Source organism: Camelus bactrianus, chromosome 16 (genome assembly GCF_048773025.1).
Source record: "Camelus bactrianus isolate YW-2024 breed Bactrian camel chromosome 16, ASM4877302v1, whole genome shotgun sequence".
Taxonomy (NCBI): domain Eukaryota; kingdom Metazoa; phylum Chordata; class Mammalia; order Artiodactyla; family Camelidae; genus Camelus; species Camelus bactrianus.
The window spans coordinates 55,495,640-55,513,850 of NC_133554.1; the positions used below are offsets into that span (position 1 = coordinate 55,495,640).

General features: G+C 51.2%; 1 protein-coding gene and 2 long non-coding RNA genes across 10 annotated transcripts in view; 2 read left to right on the plus strand and 1 right to left on the minus strand.

Moving 5' to 3' along the window:
- Window positions 1-18,211, minus strand: part of RNF157 (ring finger protein 157) — a 69,554-nt gene that overhangs the window by 4,786 nt on the left and 46,557 nt on the right. For 2 of the 6 annotated variants that reach the window (XM_074343739.1, XM_074343741.1), the window contains exons 4-19: window positions 17,649-17,795; window positions 17,059-17,176; window positions 16,537-16,603; window positions 16,226-16,269; window positions 15,771-15,818; window positions 13,988-14,059; window positions 13,120-13,279; window positions 12,854-12,966; window positions 9,940-10,178; window positions 9,103-9,211; window positions 7,328-7,401; window positions 7,053-7,164; window positions 6,389-6,523; window positions 6,058-6,123; window positions 5,183-5,231; window positions 3,369-3,479 (exon numbers count right to left, since the gene is read on the minus strand). In XM_074343739.1, coding sequence (XP_074199840.1) covers window positions 3,369-3,479; window positions 5,183-5,231; window positions 6,058-6,123; window positions 6,389-6,523; window positions 7,053-7,164; window positions 7,328-7,401; window positions 9,103-9,211; window positions 9,940-10,178; window positions 12,854-12,966; window positions 13,120-13,279; window positions 13,988-14,059; window positions 15,771-15,818; window positions 16,226-16,269; window positions 16,537-16,603; window positions 17,059-17,176; window positions 17,649-17,795 — 1,664 coding nt within the window. Of the gene's footprint in view, window positions 1-3,368; window positions 3,480-5,160; window positions 5,232-6,057; window positions 6,124-6,388; window positions 6,577-7,052; window positions 7,165-7,327; window positions 7,402-9,102; window positions 9,212-9,939; window positions 10,179-12,853; window positions 12,967-13,119; window positions 13,280-13,987; window positions 14,060-15,770; window positions 15,819-16,225; window positions 16,270-16,536; window positions 16,604-17,058; window positions 17,177-17,648; window positions 17,796-18,211 lie in introns of those variants that run through there. The other 4 variants (XR_006723274.2, XM_074343740.1, XM_010950739.3 and 1 more) reach the window with 4 other exon arrangements.
- On the plus strand, window positions 1,132-4,944 carry LOC123615615 (uncharacterized). 2 transcript variants are annotated; one of them, XR_012499655.1, is made up of 4 exons: window positions 1,132-2,245; window positions 2,471-2,592; window positions 3,271-3,371; window positions 4,806-4,944. It is a non-coding gene; the product is annotated as an uncharacterized LOC123615615 (long non-coding RNA). The 2 variants fall into 2 exon arrangements; XR_006723281.2 differs by having other exon boundaries at window positions 4,586-4,840.
- On the plus strand, window positions 6,992-13,971 carry LOC123615614 (uncharacterized). Of its 2 annotated transcripts, XR_012499654.1 has the most exons (4): window positions 6,992-7,129; window positions 7,347-7,563; window positions 10,423-10,501; window positions 13,825-13,971. It is a non-coding gene; the product is annotated as an uncharacterized LOC123615614 (long non-coding RNA). The 2 variants fall into 2 exon arrangements; XR_006723279.2 differs by lacking the exon at window positions 13,825-13,971 and having other exon boundaries at window positions 10,423-10,557.

The window sequence follows — 18,211 nt, forward strand, 5'->3', positions numbered from 1 at the left end:
CCCAGACCCTGAGCCAGGGCCCAAACTGACTCCTTCCGAAACAGCCTCAAGACCCAGATCTCACGTCTCTATCCTCCCCTGGCTTCCTGATACACTCAGTGGCACCCTTTCCTTCAGAAAGTCCCCCCACGGGCCTGGGCAGAACCTCGCTGCTCAGCTCCCCTGTCCAGAGGAGGGAGGGCCAGCGGGGTGCGCAGGAGGACTTCCTGAGTGCGTGCTCCGGTTCTGTCCTGCCCTCGGCCGGGAAACCAGAAAACAGCCTGGAGATGCAAAATCCTCCTCAGGAGATAAATAAAGGCGCCTCCCACTCAATTCCATTTTGGGGACTCAGAAATCAGAGAGTGAAGAGACCTCTAGAGGTAGATTTGAGGAGCACGTTTAGGGAGATTTCGCACACCCACTTTCTGACTCTACCCGGCCACTAATTAAAGGGCTGTAACAGTTCCAGTGTCTTGTAGTTTCTCTCCAGGGGAAAGAGAAAGTTAATTCAGATTTTTCCTTATTGTCTGCAAAGTGTAACCCTTCCTAGTAGGGTCTTAGTCTTGGGTTATTTCACGTCTCCGTGGGTATTTTTAGATTTCATTGCCTATGCCCACTCCTGCACAATGCTGTCATTTAAAAATACACTTGTATTTCCACTAACGAACCCATATTAGCTTTGCTTTTTCCCGTCACACCCCCCGGAGCCTTTTCACAGAATTATCACTGGTCCCCTGACCACCATCCTGCCACCTGTGTGATACCTCATCAGACTCCCTGGAACCACGCCAACTTAGCACAGCCTCACAGTTCTAATCTCACCACCTGTACCTGTCAGCTCCGACTTCCCCCCTTTGAGAACCTTGCAGAACAATCCAGAACATAATACCACCCCCGCCTTGGTCTTGGGGCCCAAGAAGACCCGGAAGCTTCTTAGGGGAAGAGGGGCTGGAATGACAGAGGGGCTCGCCCAGCATCACTCCCACAAGGGTGACGAGAGTGGTGGGGGTGGGGACCTGCGTGTCCTCGCCACCAGCTGCGGCTCCCGGCAGAGCACGCATGGGCGTGGGGAGGGTGGGCCACGGGACGCTCCTCAGGTCTGCTTCTCATGGGCCCCCCATGAGGGGATCGGCATCCTCGTGGATAGGGAGACAGACTCAAGCAGAGGCCAAGTGCCTGGGAAGCTGTCCTGATGACCGCAGGATGGCCAAGCCAGCCTGCGGCATCTCATTCGGGGGATGGAGCTCTGAACTTACAGCGGAGCGTGATGAGGCCTATTTATTCCATGGGTCCTACCTAAGCGCACACTCCTGTGATTAACCCGACAGATGCTTCCAGAGAGTTCCCCAGCATCTTGCTGCCAGTGTGATGCTAACAGCAAAACTCGGGAAACATTTTACCAGGAGAGACGCACTTTCCCTCTCCCACGAGAGCCCTGGAGACCTCTGGGTGAGGCTACAGTGGGACACCTCCGGCACCGACGCCCGAGCCCCTCTCCTGGCAGCCGCCACCATCACGGGTATCACATCTGGCCTGAACGGTGAACCCAGTTTAAGCTCAGAATGGCTGGCTCCTGAGATCACCATAAGGAACCCCAGGGGTTCTATCTTCCTTCCAGGTATTGCTCCCCTCCCGTAATCCCAGAGTGGAATAAATATCAACAAGCAGGTTGGCTGGAAGGAGTTGGGAAGAGGAAGAAGCAGAAGGAATCAGGTCAAGTTCCACTAGCACAGTTGGCTTAGACAATTCCCAGCAGCTCCCTCTGCCAAAAACCAGGGCTGTGCAGGGGAGCCCCCTGGGGGAGCCAGGAGCCTAGATTTCTCTCCAGAAGCCCAGCGAGAGGATGGCCGGTACAGCTGCCACAGACATAGGGCAGAGTGAGGGCAGAGATGTCACCTTCCCCGACAAGTGACCAAGGACGCCAATTCAAGACAAATCCTTCCTGTAACCTTTGCCACAGAAGCATCCCTATCTGCATGGCGTGGGGATTAATGTATCTCCCAGGTGTTCCTCCTCGGGAACTCTCAGCCTGCTGATTCAGGCTCTTGCCAGCTAGGAATGGAAACGTCAGCAAGAGCCCCTCGGACATGCGCGGGCCCAGCCAGCTCGGCACAGCACAGCCGGTGGGGACAGTGCTGGCACAGAGTGAACATGAACTTTCACATGGAGTCTGGGTGACACAAATGAGTTTCAGAATAAACAAACCAGACGGGCAGATTTACATTTGGCAAAAAGACATGAGAAACACACGGACAGACAGAGCAAGGTAAGGAGTGGGAAGGTGGGGAGGGAAGAGTGCCCCGGACCCCAGCTGCTCCAGCCCAGACCGGACGCATCAACGCTAAGTAGGCAAGGGGGAGGCTTGGGGGAAGCAGCTCCGGGAAGCCCAGCTTCCCTGCCACAAGCCTGCGTGTTGGGCCAGAGGGGTGAGGACCCTAGCCTTTCATGGGCCGATGGAGAGTGGCAACCACAGGAGGCAGTGTCCCTCCAGTGCCTGCGGCCACGTCGCCGAGCGAGTAAAGCACTGGACCCGTGACGAGACGTGGCTGTTCTGAAGCTGATAGGAGTCTTCGCTGCGGGGCCTGTTTAAGAGATTACTAACACAACGTGAAGGTAAGCTCTGCCGTGAACCCAGGAGGGGCAATTTCAACCTAGTCCACCGGGCAAGGCGTGGCTGGTGGAGCCCTTGGTGAGCACGCAGCGGAAGGACGTCAGTGCTCAGACTGTGACTGACAGGGCTCCCGGGGTCAGTTTAGGGTCAAGAGAAGGACTAAGGGCACTACAACGGCCCTGATCAAATGTAACGTCAGGGCTCCAGCGGGGAGAGTCACCCTCGACCCCTGATCTCTCCTTTGGGATCCAAATCTAGCGAGTACACAGTGCAGCTGGTGTAACCCGAAGCTCACTGGGTCACAGAGCCATTTGCTAGTCTGCAAGACGCTGGCTTTCAGATTCCTCTCTGAGCCTAACTCAACACATCCCTCTGAGGAGCTATAGGTTCTCCTTTCAAGGGCTCAGGCTCTCTTTCCAAGACCTCAGAGAGGCGGCAACTGCCTCAAACTCCCTGGAAACGAGACCAGGCCACGCCTACCACGGGATCTGCAAGATGGCGATGCAGGCCGCACGGTCAGGCCAAATCCAAAAGATTTGGAAGGAGGCCTGCTCTTCTCTTCCTGTCCTAATGGTCTCAGAGCAGGGGTGGCTCTTTGCTCAGGGACTCTCCCGAGGCTGCCTCAGTTCCTTTCAGCAACGGGTTTCCAGCATCTTAGCACAGCCCTTGCCTTCTTGCAGGAACTGCAGGGCAAGAGATGGGTGTCCCAGGGTGAGAGCAGGGGTGCGAGCAGGGGAGCGTCTCCCAGCAAGTTCATGTTCAGCGGACTGCCACTCACCGGGTAAGCAGGCCTCAGAGCACAGCTCATTGTCCAGTGCTTTCACGCTTGCGATGTCAAAGTCATTGTTATTGTCACACTCCACACCTAGAAATGCGCATGTCCTCTGGCCTGAAACGGAGTTATTAACGCAGTTAGAGCGGGGCTGGCTGTCTTTTCCTCTGCTTTGCTGTCCTTAAAATAAAAATCTCAAGAATGGAGACAAAAAAAATCAAACCATGTGTTAAAAAAAAGACAATAGTAAGTGGGTAAAGAGCGGATAGTAAAGGAATCAAATTGTGTGGGGATGCTGGTGCTCTCGCCCTGCCCGGCTCTGTTCCCTGAATGGGCCCCTTTCCAGCCACTGTTCCTGGGGGAGGGCTGCGGGATGTGGCCACAGGGACCTGGACCAGAGCAGAGCTCTGCCAGGCTGGGAAATGCTAGGCGAGCCTTGGGGGAAGTGACCCCCTGCTCTGGCCTGTCTCGTCGGTGTGTGTGGGGTGTGATTATGACCACGAGGCTCTGCAAAATTTTATTTATAAGTAAAATGGCAATTATAGGTCTTTGGTGCCATAATTTTGCACATCAAAGACTTAATTTGTTATTCTAGTATGTTTTAAGGGACTGACCAGAAACCTACAGTCATGTAAGAGGGGGAGGGGAAAGTCTTAGATATCGTTTTTTTCAGAGTCCCTCCACCCCCCGGCCTTTTCTCTTGGTGAAGGGGAGAGCAGGAAACATACATCTACCCTGTGGGCTATGGAATGACAGGTGGAAACCACTTGTTGCCCTGCACTTTCCAGAAGCAAATATTCTATGGGGGCAACTGTCGCAAAGGGGAACTCTAGAGCCCTGAGGGCTGAAGGCATGACCCAGGGCCCGGGGGCCAAGGCGCCCATCCCCACCTCAGGCTGGCGCGTGAGTGGGGTGCAGGCCCAGCCTTGGCGGCCGCCCCTCCTCTAGGGCTGCTCGTCCAGGCGAGAGTGGTCAGGTGTGCATGCACGCCCCCCTGAACTCCCCCAAGCAATGGCCAGCACTAAAGCAGAAGCGACCAGGATGACATCTGTGTCCGAGTAGGATCTAGGTCTGCTTTGGAGGCTGCCCTTCTGTGGAGGCACCTCAGAGCAGCCAGGGAGGACAGCCCGGTCCTGGGATGTCTGGCTTTCCATCCCCGGGGGGGGGTTCCCAGCACCCCTCCTCCTACTTCCTCACTCTGTTGGTCATTCCTTCTCTTCTAGGCTTACTAGAAATAAAATTCTTCTGACTGAAAGTAGAATTGAGGCCTGAATGATGGTTAAAGAGGAAAAAACCCCAATAGCCTGTAAAACACTTGTTTATGCTGAGCTGCTGAGGTCTCTGGACCACACCACTGTGCCGCCGGCTGCTAAGATGCCCGTTACCATAACATCAGCCGTTTTCCTCACTAAAGCAAGCCCGAACCTACTGCCTTTCTCCCAGGTGGCGGAAACTGCTCTGCTGCTGAACCCCGGGGCTGCTCCAGCCGCTACATGAGACTCAGCTGAGAAGCTTAAGCAGGAGGGAAGGTGATGGGAGTTGCCCAGGAAGCTTCAGAATCTCCTGACTGTAGATGGGGAACTACGCGTATTTTCTGCAGTGTCCTCCTCCTGACATTCTTGGCTCTGAGGCCCAGGAAGAGCTGGGGAGGCCACCGAGGTCCTCGGATACCCTGTTTGTCCATCAAGAAGACAACCTCTCCCCAACAGCCACACAGCTGAGCAGGGCTACCAAATCACATCAGTGCCTCCTTCTGTGCCCTCTGGAGAATGCCCAGGGAAGATACGTAGTAAGAGGGAGCAGATGACCAGGTCTTGTACCATCTTCGTGTGTGGGTGAGCCGTCCTCTTCCTCTAGGACGCCATTTCCCTAGGACAGAAGGAAGGCACTGTGAACAACTACACTGGTTGGCTGCAGACAGAACTAATCACCCTCCTGGCATCCATGCATCTCCCGTCCATGTCCGAGATGGCTAGCAGGCCGCCGAGGCAGACTTTGCTCGGTGAGGCAGGACTGGCCCGAAGGGACCAGGTCCGAGGCATGTTACAGCTGGATCCCAGGACTGTCAGGAGTAACCCTGGTCATAGTTTAGCTTACATTGTTTCTCTAAGGGGGAAATTGCCCAGTGAAAAAGCAAACAGTGAACTCATAAAACTTTCAGAAATCCCTTAGGATCCCACGCCTATCCAGATACTTCTTTGAGAACATCTGGCTCAAGAAAAAGTTCCAGAGGCCCTGCTGTGAGCTGGGCGCCCCCCCCCAGGGCTCCGCCACAGCATGTGTCACGCCAAGTTGTGATCGCATCTCCCCGACCCAGCGGAGCTCCTGGATGGGTGGAGAGGGTGGGGGCCAGGCAGAAACCATGTCCCTCAGTTTTTATGTCCCCAATGCCAGGAAGCACCCGTGAGACAGCTGTCCTGGGTAAATGCTCACCAAGTGAATGAGGATAAACACTCTCTCAAGGGGTCTGGCCCGGAAGACTTCCCTCTAGAACTCACTCCACGCCTATTACACTGAGACCAGCGCCCTCTGCTAATCAGACAATCCCTCTTCTCCGCACCCCACTGTTCGCTGATCCAAGTGCACCACTTTGGAAGGCTTCTTCCCAAACAGCCCCCATCCTATTTGTGTCCCCTGCCAGCACTGACAGTCCCTGCGACTGGGGAGGGAGCTCCACTGTCCGCCTTACGGTTACCTCTGCATCCTGCTCTTCGGTGGCGAGGCCGACAAAGTTGCAGTCCGGAGACACGGCTGGCGTCACCTGCAAAAGAGCGACAGAAATCAAGGCTCAGATGCGACCGGCTCTCCTCCCCAGCTTGCCTGGCAGCAAACCAAGTCCTCAGGAAAGAAATGGTGCCAAACAGACGATCAGATCTGACGGGGTCTCTGATCCTGCTATGTGGTACCCTGCTTTCCGGGCCACCCCTCCTGATCACTGGAGGGCTTTGCACATTTCCCGGGCAGACCTAGGGTTGAGCTAGTTGGGACGTGCGTGTGAACAGAGATCCCAAGTGCTCCTCCCTTACCTCTCCTGCTTCTGAGGGGGCCCTGCTGGCGGCCCGGGGGGAGGGGAGCGCCTCCCCCTCTTCTTCAGTGCCAGGGGCGATGTAGGAGCCAGACATGGAGGAGACGGTGTCCGTGCTGATCTGGGAGTGCTGGCTCTGGGAGGACACCATGGACATGACCGACTGGGCCAGACTGCTGCTGGCTGGGTCTTTGGAGACAGGGGTCGAAGGAAGGAGGCGGGAGAGATCAGGCCCGGCTGTAGGGAGCTGAATGCCGCGCAGAGCTGTCTCCCCGCACCCGGGCAGTGAGGGCGCAGTGGCCTGACCTTGCCCCCAGCGGAAAGGGTTTAGATTGACCGTTTTCCAGGGTTTTGCTCCTTTACATTTTTGAGCTCAGACTCAACCTCAGGGATGAGGGATGCTTGTCCCTGTCATGATGTTAAAGGAAAACCTTTCGACAGCAGGACTGGGAGCAAGATCACCGCTTCTCTCCTAGCTCAGCAGCAAGACCACCCTCTCACCGCAAGACAGCGAGGCCCCCTTCCCTCTCAAGACGGCCTATGTTGCGATGCCCGTTAGGTATTAATTTGCTGCTCCCCAGTCCCTCCTGTAGGAAGTAAGAGAAACGCTGTGGACTTGGCTAATGGGGGAAGAGCATGCAGTCACTCCCTGCCCCCACGTGTACCTTCTGGGGAGGAAAGTGTGGAAGAGAGAGGCGTCCCTGTGCAAGACGACTGGTCGATGGCTCCCGACGATGACAAGGTAAGATTGTCACTATCTGGAGTGACGCCACATTCCTGGGGGGGGGGGAGCGGAGTAAGGGCCCATCAGACGCGGTGGAGGGGGAGGGTGTGAGGGCAGGGACCCTGGCCGAGGAGGAGGGAAGGGGATCCTGGGAGGGATGGCAGGAGGGAACACGCAGGGGCAGGGCTGGTCTGTCATCCCTTCTGCAGCCCTGACCTGAGTGGCTGTCTCCCAGGGGAGGCACAGACTTCAGTCAGCACATCCTGCCTGAGGCCGAGCATCTGCTGGAACTGCACAAAGACCGCAGCTCAGGTGACACAGGTCACCCAGCAGCTATGACACGGGGATACCCCAGTTTCCCCAGGATTACAAACAGCTTTCCTTCTGAAGGAAAAGAACACAAAACCAGCAGAGGCCCCGCTGCCGGCTGGGCTTCTCCACCTGGATGACAGGTTAGTTCCAGCTGGATGGAGGGAACACAGACACACCTTCCCCACCACTGCCTGCTCCTGGAGCCCACCCCCCGGGCTCACAACCTCGGCCCCCCCCCACCAGCCGACGCAAAGTCCTATTGTTCTCTCTCTGCAGCCCCGTTCTCTCTCCCCCAGGCAGTCTTCTTAAAATCTTAGTTCAGGGATCCCCCCTGCCTGGACTACTGGGGTCGGGGTCATTCCTGGTTCCATCTGCCTCCCCACTAATCCAGTCTGCACACCCCCGTCAGGTGGGCCCTCGGGAAGCAAGGTGCCCACTGTGGCACCGGCTGGCTCAGAGCCCTCAATTCTGCTCCGTGTTCTATGTTACTGTCCCGCCACCTGGAATGTCTCTCTTGCCTTTCTCTTCACGTCTAAGAAATTTTGATACTCAGCTCAAAGGTGGCTCCTCCATCACACCTTTTCTGGTTCTCTCCACTTAACATAATCCTCCGTGTCTCTGCCACAGCACTGTAGCATCTGTTTTGGGAGCACGCTCTTTCTCTAGTTAAAATTCACTCATTCATTCAACAAACACTGAGCAACACTTATGTGCCAGATATGGTGGTCGTATTTGTGTACATGTCCTGCCTCCAACTGGACCATGAGCTCCTAAGGACAGGAACCACTGTTCCTCTTCCCATGCCCCACTGCACCTGGCCCGAAGCCTTACTGGGAGTGGGCATCACAGACCTCTGCCTTCTGTTAAACACAGCCTGTGATGGCACACAGGGTAGAAAACCCTGCCTGACCTCTTGCCCATCCCCCCCACCCCAGGGGGCTTTCCTACCTGCTGTGCCTGCGCCCAGAACCCTCTCTCCTCAGTCATCTGCACAATTTCCCCTTTCACCTCCTCTGTCCATGGACCACTTTTTTTTTTAATGGAGGTACTGGGGATTGAACCCTGGACCTCGTGCATGCTAAGCACGTGCTCTACCAGTGAGTTGTACACCCTCCCCTCCATGGACCACATTTTTAAGCTAGCATCCCCACCTCTGGCTGTGAGGCTCCCTGACTTGACGTACTGAGCCATGGCAGCATCTGACACACACTTTGTAGTTATACTATCTTTTGTATCCACCCCACCCCCACCATCACGCATATAATAAGTGCCACGCGGCGGGGGACTTCTGTGGTGTCCTCACTACAGCCATTCTCCATATAGAGGGTAGTGCCTGGTCAATGACACAGGCTCCATACATTTTTTTTTTTAATTTAAAAAAAATTTTTGTCTTTTTGTGGGGGAGGTAATTAGGATTGTTGTTTGTTTATGTATGGCAGTACTGGGGACTGAACCCAGGACCTTGTGCATGCTAAGCACGCACTCTGCCACTGAGCTATACCCTCCCCCCCCATACACTGCTGAGAGAATGAGTCTGCTGAGGCCTTCGCTGCTGTCTCAGAGTGTTCGATCAGGAGGTGTTTGATGAAGGAATGAGAGCAGGTGGACTGGAAGAGGCTAACAGGAAGAAAAGTGCCTGGAGCCCAAAACCAAGAAAGAAAAAGGCCAATGCTCATCACCTCGCCCACATGCTGGGCTGACAGCCCCTGAGACAGGTGCGTCTCGGATTCACTGCAGGAACGCTCATCGTCCTCTTCGGGCAACACAGAAGAATTCTGGGAGGTGGACCTATAAAAGCCCGGAGGGAAAAGCAGCTGTAGCCAGTGTCCACTTACAGGACAGGACTTGCCTGCGCTCTCATTAGCCAGACGTCCCCGGGAGAGCAGGACCGTGACAGGAACCGAAGGGAACCCGAAGCTTAGGAAGGAGCAGGGATGTGGGAAAGGGCACCAGAGGGTCTGAGACCTCTTCCAGGTGTTGGAAAATCTCAGTTTTGACCTTTAGTGCCTTCAGAACCTTGTGTCTGAACTTGGGAAAAGCCACTGACATTTTTAGGGTTTCAATATTTTCATCTATAAAATAGCCTCCTTTCCTCTGCGGCAGAAGCTTATTGTGACTTGGAGCCTAGTTGGATTTAAATGCTTAAGAAATACAGATCACAAGGTTCCTTCAGTCCTCAGAGTAAGCAATGCTCCCCAGGGGCCTGAATGACCCTAACGATGTCATCTTCCCTGTGCCCCATGCCCTTCCCCCGAAACGGAACGCATAAGGTTTGTTCATCTGGATCCGTCTGCGTACCCATATGCCATCTTATTTTCCTTTCCTAAGGGGTGGGATAACTTCCCCTCAAGTGTTAGCCCAGGTCTTGAGTGAAGTGAGCAGCTCTGGGAACAGCCCAGAGGGTCTACACTGCCCTGGGACCTGGGACGGGAATCAGCACTGAAGAGGTGAAAGATGGATTGACAGCATCTCATCAAGGACCCCAGGGCCAACGCTGTCGCACACCAGCTACTCACTGGGAGAGACTCTTTTTCAGCTTGAGTCCTTGGCTTCTGCAGTCGGACAGGCGGTCGAGGGGCGAGAGCGTCCGGATAGGAGGCAGGTGGCCATCGCTGCCGTAGGAAGGCAGCATTCCTGAGAGGTGTCCGTCCCCAAGCACGTGGAGTGGGGGGACTGCTGGGGACGGGGTGAGGGGCCCATTGAGGGCCTCCAGAAGAGACACCACTTCATAACCAGGTGGAATGTTCTCTGAGGACTAGGGGAATCAGAGACAGGTTGAAAAATGAACTAAATACTCTTCGTTTTATGGTTTGAGTATGTTTCTTCCGCTACACTGGAAGAATGCTTTCTCTTACATGTGGTCTGGGGGCTCTGCCAAGAAAAGCTTCTGTCTTAAGAGGCATATGAGAACCACACATTCCTAGACTCTGCTTACAGATGAACTTCTTCTTAATAATGTTGATTTTTCTGACTATAACAGAAATATATGTTCATTACAGGAAACTTGGAAAATACAAAGAAGTGGAAAGAAGGAAAAAAAAATCATCAACAATCAAACCACCCCAAGTGATAACTTCTGTTAGTATTCTCGTGTATTTCTTCCATTTTTCCCTCAGTACTATTTACACAGTTATGATCAGTCTGTAAATAACAATTTTATACCCAGCTTATTTTACGGAACATAAATATTTTCCTTCGCATGCGTCCCTTTCCATAGATACCATACATTTTCTAACTCTTCTACTGGTGCTGGCTATTTATTTGGATCCATTTTGTACTGTAAACAACACTTTGATGAACATCTTTGTGTATAAATCTCTTTTTTTTTTTCCAGATCATTTTCTTGGTATTAAATTCTAAGACCTTAGATTACCAGGTCCAAATGTTTTTAAGGCTCTTGATACATACAGCTGTTTTGTTTTTTTCAGTGATCTTGCCCTCTCACAAGCAGTGCAGAATACCTATTTTAATTGTTTCTTGGCCAGCAAGGGGGTATTTTTTCCCCCAATTTTTGTTTATTAAAAATTCTTTAAAATTTTGAATCACTATGTTGTTGAAACTAATATGGTAAATCAACTATACCTCAACATAAATAAATAAAAATAAAAAATCAAACACACTTTTTTTAACCTGGGAAAGATGTTCACAATATATTGTTAAGTGAAAAAAGCACAATACAAAACGGAATGCAAGTATGAGCCCATTTTTATAAAAATACACATTTTTAGCAAAGTAAAAGGACAAATGATATTTACCAAAATATTAACATTGCTTGTCTTAACATAATAGGATGACGGTTGATTCTGCTTAACCAACCTTTTCTGCCTATTTGAATTTTCTGTAATGAAGATTATTTTTTTTAATGGGAAGGTAGTGAAGGACTTATTAACTTCAGATTATCCCAGTTGTGTTCCCAAAAGCTCCTCTAGTAAAGTAAATGTTTCTGTTTAGTCTATATATGGGGAAATATTTCTCCCTCATAGATTTGAACGTCCTTCCAAGATGACATTCACTCAAATTGCCTTTTAGGTAAAATATAGAAGAGCAATTGTTGATTAAAAAAAAAAGAAAGAAAAGAAAAAACACTCAATTATCACCAAAAAGAATATGCGAGAAAATACAAAGCCTCACTTTAAAAAAGGAACAACCCAAATACATACTACTAAATTATACAGTTACATCATCTAAGTTTAGTTTACTGCAAAGATCAAGACAGCACACTAGAAGTTGGCAGCTTCTTTTCCACACCATTCATAGCACTCATGCTGTCAAACATACACTTTTTAAATGTTTTATCTTTTGACAGATCACAGCTTGGGGTATTTTTTAAAAAGAAAGTTTTTACATTTGAAAGGTGAAAAATGATATCCCATTTTAATTTGCATGTTGTTGATTTTTAACGTGCTTGACTTTTTAAAAAAGGATGTCAAAGAGCTGTGTTTCCTCTTCGGACGATTTTAAAAATAGATCCTTTGCCCATTTATCCACTATTTCATTCATGTCATTTATGGTAAAGATACTAGCCTTTCCTCTGATACAAATGTTGAGAGTATATATTTTTTTTCTTTAAATGATTTGTTGTTTGCCTTTTAATTTTTTTTTTGTTTGCCTTTTAATTTTAATCATCTTTTACACATACAAACTTTAAAAATGTTTATGTGGTAAAATCGACATGTTCCCTTTTTGTAGTGTTCCGTTGTTTTTTAGATCAGAGAGCCCTCTCCCATCCACAGGCATCTAAAGAATCATCCATAATTTACTCCAGGTTTTCAAAGTTTCGTTTGCTTCATTTTTTGCATAGTTAACTAGTTACTCTATCTGGAATTTGTTATCTGGTAAGGAGTGCAGTGCTAAACTAATAGGATTTTTCCTGCCTAAATCACGACCTAATCATCCCAATACCATTTACTGAGTAATTAATAATTAATCTCCTCCACTGGCGTGTTAACTTAAAGACAAGACCTGCGAGTCTGTAACCACAAAGCCTGGAGACTTTCCTCTAACTGTCACTGACACCATGAGACCGAGGTGACCTATTTCATCGACTCAGCTCCCGGTCCCTGAAGCCACGAATGGGATAAAGGAAAACAGTTACCTTCTTCCAGGATTCAGATAAAGACAGTAAATTGTGTCCAAATCCAAAACAATCATCCTCTTGTTTCTGCTTGGGGGAGTTCCAGAGCTGGATCTCCCCGCAGAATGAACCTGTAAGCTGACCGCTCTAGGAGCGGTAAATATTAACCGGACACAGAGTTCCCAAGGCGGAAAAGGGAGGTTTTAATGATCAGTACCCAGTCTTCCGCAGTACTATTGGTTGGTTTTAACACAAGATCTCAGCCAGCTTACTAAATACTTCAGTGTGCCAAGGTGTAAATTACTTGCTGCAAAGTCACATAAAGAAGGACAAAAGGTGAAAAAAGCCCAACTCACTGAATGCTCTTCTGAGTCTGATGTCTGGGAAGAGATGATGGGGTTGAAGCTGGTTGGGGACAAGGGGCCCAGTTTTTTCCGCATGGCTCGGATCTGAAGCAGTGCCCGGAAAGCTGTGAAGAATTAAAAAGGCCATCAGGACATCGTGATACAGCGGTCAGGATGAACAAGAGCCCACACAGAGCCACGATCCCTCCTCCCCGAGTTCCTCCTTGGGGGGCCCAGCAGGGCCCGCCAGCCATTCGCCCTGTGGGTCTGGGGCTTACGCAGTCGGCAGATGGGGCAGTTGTTGGCCTGGTAGCGCAGGGTGTCCGCACAGGTGTTGCACAGGCAGAGGTGGCGGCAGGGCAGAATCAGGGTGTCCCGCACGTCTGAGAGACACACCACACACTCAGCACTGTTATCGCTCACTTCATCCTCAGCCACCTGGCCGGAGACAGAAATTCAACCAGTGACACAGAGATGCTCACGTCCCCCTCTTTCTTTCTTTAAAAAAATTTTAAAAGCTTTTGTGTGTGTGTGTGTGGGGTGGTGGTAACTAGGTTTATTTATTTATTTGTTTATTTATTCATTTATTTTTTGATGGAGGCACTGGGAATTGAATCCAGGACCACGTGCATGCCGAGCACGCTCTGAGCTATACCCTCCCCGCCACGTCCCACACTCTGTACAAGGTGGCTTGCCTGCAGAGCTGAGATAAGCAATTGGAACAGAACCATACATTTACACTGAACTTGATGGTTTCCCAAGTGCATTCACACACTCAGTCTCACTTCATCTGGCAACTGTTTGTCTCCAGCTCATCCTCTGAGGCTCAGAGTTGGTCCTCTCTGACAGTCTGAGCTGAAGGGGCCCAGGAGGCCACACAGGCAAGGGGGAGGGCAGTGAACTGAGGGACCAGGGAACTGAGAGAGCAGAGCCAGCTCCCCAGGAGAGCTGATCCAAACCGGCCTATTTTTTCATTTCCACAGTGACATAGTACAATCATCTGAAATGAAGAACAAGAAAATACCCTGCTAGTACCCAACTGATGCCCGAGTTTGGCCTGGTGAATCCCTAGCTCCCGGCTGTCTCAGAGACGTTCCCCCTCCGCCTCCTGGGAAGAGCACCTTCAGAACTGCGGACGGAACTTGCCTTAGACTCTTGCGTGTTGTATTTGTTTTCGATTCCATAGATCTCCTGAAGGAGGTAGCTCACCCCATCCACCTGGAGAGCAAATGGAACAGTTCAAGGGCAGGCAGGCTCTGCTGAGAGGTAGGAATGGGAACTTGCCCCTGCCCCAACTGCCTCTGGTAACCAAGGACCACTGATGCACCATGACGAACGTCAAAGGCTTAGACAAGCAAAGGATGCTTTGATTCGCTTCTGTTTTCTCTTTGGGAGGGGAAAGAAAGTCAAATGTCTAATTTGCCCACCACTATACCCAACGGGGAATAACACTCACACTGCAGTTCACCATGATGGACGGTTAAGAAAGGCAGAGACCAGGAAAAGGATGGAAGGGTGTGCATCAAAACAGAAGCATCAGCTATGTGATAAACGCTGAGTGTAGATGTTATGAAATGAAGGAAAGGAAATGGGAAAGGAAGAAAGAGAAGAAATGAGCAAGAAAAAGAGGGGAAAGGGAACATGCAGAAGCAAGGAGAGAGAGTAAGACCTTCAAAGAGGGCCTCCTCCCATTGTGCCCCCTCCTGCACCACCTCTGATTTGCTGCAAAATTACCCTGATTGGTCCTGCTTCTTAAAACTCCAATTCAACGCCCTCAAGTTCCTCTCCCACCAGCTGGGGCCACGTCAGTGCCAAAGCTGGCCCTTCCCTTGTTTCTTGATGCGAGCCCACCCCCCTCCCCTGCCTCACCTCCGTCCCAGGGAAACCCTCCCCTAAGACCCAGCCTGTCACTGATTTCACAGCCCACACTCCAGTTTGACACAGTCTGTTGCTAATGCCAGTCTAGCAACAGGAAAATAGATCAACCACTTCCTTTGAGCTACCCTAGCCTTTCCATCCTCCAGGCATCCTCCCCAAGGGGCAACTCACTGAGGCCTGGCCTTTCCAGGCAGTGCCCTGGCTGGGCTCAGGATCTGTTTTCTCCTCTGCCTCTCTTCAAACTTGCTTTAACATAGTGACTAGATTGAAAAGGACATTATCAACAAATTTATACTAAAGTATTATTGACTACCTTTGACCCTGTTAACGGTGGAGAGCACTTAATACCCCAAAGAATGAACAATTCAGAATTTTAGATATCTGTCACCCATCTGCAGAGAGACCTTTCTTTGTATCTCAACCAAGGACTACCCTCCCCACCACCCAACTCTCCCTCTGTGTGATGACCTACCCTCCCTTGGCAATGCCACTGCCACCATTGTCCCCTCCTCAGCCTCCATGACTCCCTCCTACCTCTGCAAGAGTGGAAGGAAAGTGCTGGCACACAGTGGCGGTTCGGGGTTTCCAGCAGACCTATGCATAACTTACCCCTCATTCTGGAAGGGGGCAGATGGCCAGCGAACTTTGAATTTGAGGAAAGGAATGTTGGGATAAATTAAGCCAAGGGCTCTAATTGGCTCTGAATTGGACCCCGATACTTAATTCTTTAGCTGGAAATGTTTCTCACCCTGGCATTTTAAATAAAGAGAGTTCTCCCTAAACCTAATGTCAGGAGACAAATCCTGTCCTTTCCTTTTCTTAAGTCGTTTGCTCAGACAATGACAGCCTCACCACCAATTCCGGAACAATAAAGACACCAAAAATCAGCACTCCTTTCAGGCCCACCCAAGTAGTTTCTGACACAGAAAAGCATTCCCTTTTTGCTTTTCTTCTTTGATTAAGAAAAAAAGGGTGGGGGTGGTAGGAGGTAACGAGCAGTGAAGGAGCCAGCTTGGGGGGCTCCATCGGTCCCTGGCCCTCAAGCACTTACCACCTGTTTCTGTTTGAGGGGCTTGACACAGAAAGTCCCGTCTGTGTGCTGGAGTGAAAACAGGACAGTTACAACAAGCAAGGAGGGCATCGAAGCGCCAGCTGTTCTTTTGTTACTTCTCTCGGTTACACGTGTTCTTGGACCCCCCGCCCCCCATGTGGAATGGCAGACCCCTAATATGGGACACATCCCACCAGCACGTGGTCTGGCCCTTCCACTTTAAGAAGAGGCCCAGGGAGTCCAAGGTCTTGTAACAAGCTGGCGGCAGAGCTGGAACTAGACCCCAGTGGTGGGGGGGGGGGCAGGGGCAGAGCCCCCAGTGTGGTGCTCACGCAACTCCCCCCCACTTCCCCAGCCGGACACGGCCTGCTGAGCCCAGGCAGCCAGCAGGCAGGGCCCCACGGGTCCTCCCAGGCCAGCCAGGGCTAACTGTCCCAAAGTGAGGCCTTACGTACCTTTTCAAAGGTGCCCAGCAGGACGTGGCAGTGGCCAAAATACTCTGAAAGAAATAAAGCCGAATAATACACTTCAGTTCTGTCCACCTTCCCCGATTCCCTGCAATCTGGCAAACCGAACACTCTGGCTGTCACGGGAGAGGGTGGGTAATGTCACCCAATAGGAGTCTCGTCCCCCAAGGAGCTTGGGTGCACGAGTGCCTGTTTGAGACCCACAGAGACAATGTGCTGCCCGGGGGCCACAGCCGCTGCCAGGCCGGTGTGCTCCACGGGGCACGTGCGCAGCCAAAGAGGACAGGAAGCCCCCGTACCATCTCCTTCATCCACCACAGCATGGACCACCAGCGGGTACACCTCTCTGTCCAGGTCGAAGCCAAGCTGAAGGGAAAGAAAAGGAAAAAAAAAAAAAAAAAAAAAAAAGGGCTTAACACATGTAAGCGGTGCAGTAGCCCGTCAGAAGGGGAGGCCCCGTCTCCGCAGCTCATCCATCAACCTGGTTACCACCCAAGTCCACTTAACGGAAGGCCGACTTAGTAAAAATCTCAGAGACGGAAAGGCTTCTAACCTACAGGTCTTTCCTTTGGGCACTGCTTCCTCAAAATATCCGAGGTTAATGGGCTACTTTGGAATAGAAACACTAACGAGGTGACATGTAGCCTCTCAAGGACGTGAGGACGTTACAAGGCTGAAGGGGAGCGTGGTCTTCCAGCACCTGGGCCCATTCTTGGCTGCCAGCTGGGGTCCTAGTCACTCCCACGCCCTGTGGGTCTGTGTGCGGAACCGGCCCGTGCTCCCTCCCAGCAGCCAGTCCCCCCGCCGCCAGCGGCGCTCACCTCGTCTTCAGCCCACTCAGAGGGGTCCACGGTGTGGGAGGGCAGGCAGAACTGCTGGCACACCCCGCGCTTGTAGTGCACGGTCTCCGACTGCAGGCTGTTCTCTTTGGGGATGTAGCTGTCCATCAAAGGGGGAAGCAAAGCCAGAGTTACGATGGAGCCCAGACGACCGGACAACTTCCTCAGTCTCCTGCCTGTTCTCAATTACCAACAGGCTTAAGGAGAGGGAAAAAAAGGAAAAGGAAAAAAGGAGAAAAGAGAAGATCTCCTTTATCGCCTCTTTCCTTTGGCCTTGCTTAGTGATGCTATTAAACTTATCTCTTCAAACTGCACACCCACAGAAAGGTCGCTTCATAGATTTTTAACAGCACCTCGATGACCTGAAGGGCCACGCTGCTGTCACTGTGCCAAGATGGCACAATTTAAAGGGAAACAGGGAAAAAGGAAGGCCGTGCAGAAGAAAATCCAAATTCAGGAACCAGATCTCACCTGGTTGCAGAAAAAGACTGTTTTTCCTCCCCAGGTGAGAGCGCCAGGCACGGACCCTGACCGGTCTGGGAAGGAGCGGCTCCCTGGGCCCTTGTCCTCACCTGGCAATGCCATTCTGGAACTCTTCGGTGGCCTGATAATAGATGGTGATGGCCACTCGGGCATCAGTGTCGAAGGTGAACTCCACGTTGTAGTGGACTTTTGCTCGACCGGTCTCTTCTCCAGGGGTCTTCACCTCCTCGGCACATCTAGAAAACCACAAAGACTCAGCATTTTCAGGGGGTAGCAAATCAGTATTTGAAAATGTATCTCCTTTTCTTCTTAAATTTATTTTTTAACTTTTTGGGGGGGGGGTTAATTAGGTTTACTTATTTGTTTTACTTTTACAGGAGGTGCTGGGGATTGAACCCAGGACCTTGTGCGTGCTAAGCCCATGCTCTACCCCTGAGCTATCCCCTCCCCTAGGCTATTTTTGATACTTCACGGTGCTACAGTTAACATCCTTGTGTATTTGCCAGACTTTTTTTTATAGTTTTTATTTTAATCAAAGTTACTAACCACATATTTTAAATAGTTTCCACAAGGCTTGTGACAAAGAACAGCAAGTCTCACTCTGCTCCCTCTCCCCTTCTTCAAAGGAAACCTCCTTCACCCTCTGTAGCTG